At 42.1% G+C, this 5,241-nt stretch overlaps 1 protein-coding gene across 1 annotated transcript; it reads right to left on the bottom strand.

The window, feature by feature from the left end:
• Positions 1-212: 212 nt before the first annotated feature.
• Positions 213-4,845, bottom strand: irf1b (interferon regulatory factor 1b). Its single transcript, XM_031874215.1, has 10 exons — positions 4,718-4,845; positions 3,905-3,998; positions 3,129-3,228; positions 2,845-3,012; positions 2,678-2,718; positions 2,392-2,506; positions 2,145-2,261; positions 1,965-1,993; positions 1,656-1,773; positions 213-891 (listed from the first exon to the last, which is right to left on the bottom strand). The coding sequence occupies exons 2-10, from the start codon at positions 3,989-3,991 to the stop codon at positions 791-793; spliced, it is 876 nt and encodes a 291-aa protein (XP_031730075.1). The 5' UTR covers positions 3,992-3,998; positions 4,718-4,845; the 3' UTR covers positions 213-790.
• Between the last annotated feature and the right edge of the window lie 396 nt (positions 4,846-5,241).

Genomic DNA, 5,241 nt, shown 5'->3' with positions numbered 1-5,241 from the left:
ATATATATATATATATATATATACATATATATACACACATATATATATATACATATATATACACACATATATATATACACATATATATATATATATACACATATATACATATATAGATATATATATAGATATAGATATATATATATAGAAAATAATAAAATTGGTAATTGATTTTATTTCACCGGAGCATTTATAAAACTCATAATAAAGACTCATATTCATTCACATTTATTTTACAAAACCACACACAAACAAAAACAAATATATACACATTGACTACAACTGCTTTAAGTGAAGGACTGTATGATTTTTATGTAGAGCTTTTACCAGAAGTTGAGAAGTTTTTCCTGAACTAAGACTTACTTTTGCAGATAACAGAGGAAAGCGATTATGTGAATTACTTTACATGTTAACTAGCCGTCAAATGTTAAGCGCACTGATTATGTATCTGTATTTTGAGGTAAGTATTGTCTACCTCGTACATAATCATGAGTATGATCCCATGCATATGGCCCCAAGTCCTCTGCTATTACAACCCACCATCACAAAAGAAACTGAGCATCAAAAATGCCTTGAACCAGCCAAAAACATCTAAAATGATCAGCGTGCGAGTTCCTCTAACACAGCAGAGCACCTCACAACGGCACACAAAGGTTGAGGGGGATGGAGACGGATCTTCGGATTGTCAATCCGCGGCCGACGGTCGATTCAACAGGACAGAATGAGCTCTATTTACAAAGTCCAAAAGTATCAAACAGGGCTCTCCTGTCCTTTTTGTCCTGAAGATCTCTCACGACGACTGCTGGAAGAAGCTCTTCCATATGTCGTCTGTCGCGGCTGGGTTGTCCGAGCCCAGAGTCGTGTACTGCGGCGTCTCCTCTAGTTCGTCGACTGGAAAACAAACAAAATGAAAGGTCAGGATGGCGAAGAAGAATGTTATTTCATTATTAAATACAAAAAACATTTCAGAAAGTGACGTTCCTCTATATCGCTGGAGTACAACATTAATAATTCATTGCTGAAAACTTTTTAAAGAACAGCAAGTACTTGATTTTATTCAACGAAACCGCATATCTTAAGAACTCCACGCATACAATATTTTTTAAATGAAGGAAACTACTCAAAAAGTTGCTCCTCATTTTTCGTGCGTTTTCCAACTAAAGTCAGCAACACGTGTCAATTTCAGCTCGTTACAAACATACGGTCTTTTAAAAATAAACTTCCGTCTTCACAGGAAACTACTCAGTTAGGTTTAGGAAAAAATTGTCGTTTTGAGTTAAAATAACTAACGAGTAAGCGACTTACGTGACAAATAAACGTTAACTAACGAACAGCGATCTGCTGGCTGAGAGATGGCTGTCTGTTGGACCCATCCACCTCCCGCCCTGTTTGTGCTTTTGCGTTCTTTATACTCCCTTATTCATGATTACGTGGATATCTAAGAATTACAGCTGATTATTTTTCATAGAAACAGATGCAAAGTTTATTTCACTTTAAGTTGTACCGGTGCTATAAAGCCACCGTCCTTCTAACTCACACCAGTGTGCCTACTACTTGCATCAGTGTTTTAATAATGTTTTAAGGAACACCGAAACGCATTCCTCATGTTTCGCATGCATTTGGAGACAGTTTGTCCACCTGTTAGTGACATTTACCTGAGGACGATTCACTCCACTGGCTGCCTGGACTGGTGCATGCTTCATTGCTCAGGAACCCCGTGCCGTCAAAGCTGCCCAACATCCAGTGTGAGTCTTTCTCCAGTTGCTGACAAATCTGAAAGAGCAACACTGGACTCAGTATGGCTATCTTTTAGTTTTTTCTCTCACCCCCCCCCCCACTTAATACCAAACAGTCTTAATGTTTTGGGTATTAATACTTTAGCCAAACAGGCCGACTAAGACAAACATGGGTATTCCTGACAATGAAAAATGCATGCAGGTAAGAGGAGATAGTCCCGTGCTTACCTTGACAATGTCTTCGGAATAGTCGTAGTCTGGAAGATCACAGCAAAGGGAGAGAGAGGGAGGGGGAGGGCGAAGAAGAGGGGACAGTGAGTATGGCACCGCGATATCCATCCATCTGAGTCTTAATTTAAACCATTTATTTGTTAGCAAGTGTGCCACGTGCCGTCGCCGTCGTCTTACCGGTGCTGTGCTCGGGTGAAACTTCGAATCTCTGGCTGAAGCTGTTTGAAAAGCCGGAGTCGATTTCCACCGACAAACTCCATTCAGGGACTTCAGACGGAGGCACAAATGGGAAATCTGCAAAGATCAAACAATAAGTGTTAAATACACTCGATGCTCCGGCTTTAAGGGCTTCAAGTACACAGCTACGACTGGACGGCACAATAGATTTTAACGTTAATTATCCGGATTGTTTTTTTCCCCTCACCTGGCTGCTCAGTTTGCATCGTGCTGTCGACCGTGTTCTCCTGAGTGGATGAAGCGCCTTCTTGCACGGGAGTGTCGCTGTAGTCCTCGTCGTCCTCCTTCTTGATCATTGAGTTCTGCGGAGGCAGAGAAAGTGAGATTTAGGACATGAGAAAATACAAACAGTTGGCTACAGTCATATTACTATATGTGTTTTTCAATGTGAATAGGCTTCTGACTATGTAACAAGTGTCACAAAATACCACTAAAGTCAGCATAAACATAAAAGGCGCAAAAGATATCTTTACCTTCCTTCGTGAGTTTGTTTCCTTCGCTTTGCAGTGTTTATCTGTGCAGAAGAAAGAAAAACAATTAGATTTGTTTTATCATAGAACAAACTGACTTGATAGAAAGAAAAAACAAGAGTCAGCAGACGCTATTTTAAGAAAAAAAACCTGCTCGCTTCCTGTCTCACCTCTAGATTTGGGTCTGGCGGGCAGCATCCTGAAGACGCGCACAGCTTGGTGGCCTTTGTTGATGCTCTTGTCTTTCACCTCCTCGATGTCAGGCAGCGAGTTCATCGCACAGCGGAAGTTGGCTTTCCAGGTCTTCGGGTCGCAGGTCTGACCTTCCACGTGTTTCCCTGCACAATGCACTTTGTTTAGTCTCCTAACACTTTTCAACCCCCCCCCTCCGTACTTCCAAAAACACCACACACCCAGTTTTGTATCTGCAGAGGGTGCGTTCACGCTTGCTCACCTGTGTGGATGGCCCATTGTTTGAAGAGATTTGCGTCCTTCTCCATCTCCCAGCCGTGGCGAGCTGCATGCTTCCAGGGGATGGAGAACATCGTCTTATCCTGGAAAAGAAACACAGAAGGAAATACTGAGTTGGATCGAGGGTTCGGCGTAGAGCAGACTAAAACACGGAGCACACGTTTTTCAAACACTGCAAAGGCTGCCATTCAAACTCAGCGGCTAATGTCGACAGTTTTCTACTACAAAGCCACGATTATGGTATTTGCAAAGCAAATAGTAGCCACAGAGGATAAACACATGCACACCAAACAAGCTGGGTTTGTTTTTGCATACCGTGTTAGAGGTTTTTAATTTATCTTTGACACGTTGGTCCCATTTGTCACTCAAAAATAAAGTAGAAATAGAATATGCTGTAATATCTGTGAAATAGAGACCAAACTTGTGCTGCATCTAACTCTCGGTGTGTATTTTCGAGGGTGTCTGGTTTCAAACGTTTCCTTTTTCCTCAGCTTTCTACTATAACACTTTTTTTTTTCTTTATTTCTGTACAACACAAAATTCATCCAAACTTCAAACAAGCTGCTACTCTAAGTGCAGCCTTGAAGATCACTTCCCTCTTGGCCACTGTTGCTGCTCTTGATCTACAACAAGTACATTTCAAGATATCTGTTTCTGTCCTCATTTCGGTTAACTGACCACACACTTATAGTAAATGTATTTATTTATTTTTTTACTTGAACCAATGCAATTTGATTTTGAAGAAAAAAGAGCTCTTACGATGTCCATCCAGTTCAGGCCCGAGATGGCGTTCGACTCGATCTGCTTCTCGATCCATGGCCTCATCCTCATCCTTGACACGGGCATGTTTGACCTGAAATATGCAGCGAACAAAAAGGAAAAATGAGTCTCGAGACGTGAGGAATGCGATATGTACAGCCGCGCTTGAGGAAATGTACTTCCGCAGTTTAGATTTATTGCTGCCTGCTGCGCGCGGAAGAAGGCTGTGAGGAGTTCACGGCCGGGGCAAGGCAAGCGAACAGAGAGGGGGGGGGAGAGGGGGGGGTCGTTTACGCGTAGGAGTCGGCGCTACTTGTGAACGACCGAGAGGAAGAAAAAAAAATATTTCCTGATTGGGGCTTTTGTGGCTTTAGCATTCAATAAAGTTTGCAAATGCACGTGGACTTATTTTGCGGCTGAAAAGTTTTTGGGGAGAAAAAAAAGTCGAATTTATCCGAGCAGGAGGCGTTTGGAGAGGTGCGCCAAAATGACCCCTTGCGCGCGCGGAAAACTCACACCTCCTCCTGCACTGCTGCATGGATACGGTGCAGATTTGAAAAAAAAAAAATTAAACAGTCATTTCATCTCAGTTGAATCAACTGCTGAGCGCGTGGTGTGCAAGAATTTGACCTACACTTTACCTTCCGAAAAACTAAAAAAACAAAAGAGATGTTCGAGGCTACTTTATAGTCCTGTTCGTGTGCTCACGATTTTTTTAATTCTCAAAATTAGATACCGGCAATAAAAAAATAAAAAAAGTTTAATCATGAGGCATTCCATGCAAGAAGAAGTGATAAATATCAAATCACTTACGGAATGTGTTTGATATGTGATCCGTAAAGAGGAAGAAAATGCAGGAGAAGAGTCCGATTGGTTTAAGTTTGTTCCAGAGAAGCTTCTCCTCGTCTTTGTGTTATCCACCTGGAGGCAGGTCTCGATCAGAAGTGGGCACTGACTGCTCATCGAGGGGACGCGCGCTTTTATACATTCGGTGTAGGTGTGGAAGGGTTTTCCCCGGCTGCGTGAGGAGCGTGCACGCTGTAAAAAGATGTCCACCCCGGAAGAAAAGCAAATTAAAATCGTATCTTTCAACCAAAACAAGTCTCATTGTAAACAACTGATGTCATCTCTGCGTGTATGCAGATCAACCCCCCCCCGTCTCACTAAACAAAAAGGGATTTCATGATTAAAAGACACAACGGATTTAAGTGTGTAAATTAAGTTTAGGTTCATGGTTGATATGTTTTACAGTGTTCTCTGTCTTCTGCAGGCGCATGCGCAGCTGCTGGCCCCTTTCAGCTGCAGACCTGTTTCCGAGAAATCACGTTGTTGAATGC

This window comes from Anarrhichthys ocellatus, unplaced genomic scaffold, assembly GCF_004355925.1.
Source record: "Anarrhichthys ocellatus isolate YVR2014 unplaced genomic scaffold, GSC_Weel_1.0 scaffold78, whole genome shotgun sequence".
Taxonomy (NCBI): Eukaryota; Metazoa; Chordata; class Actinopteri; order Perciformes; family Anarhichadidae; genus Anarrhichthys; species Anarrhichthys ocellatus.
The sequence above is the reverse complement of the archived record's forward strand: the minus strand, read 5'-3'. Positions and strand labels throughout refer to the sequence as shown.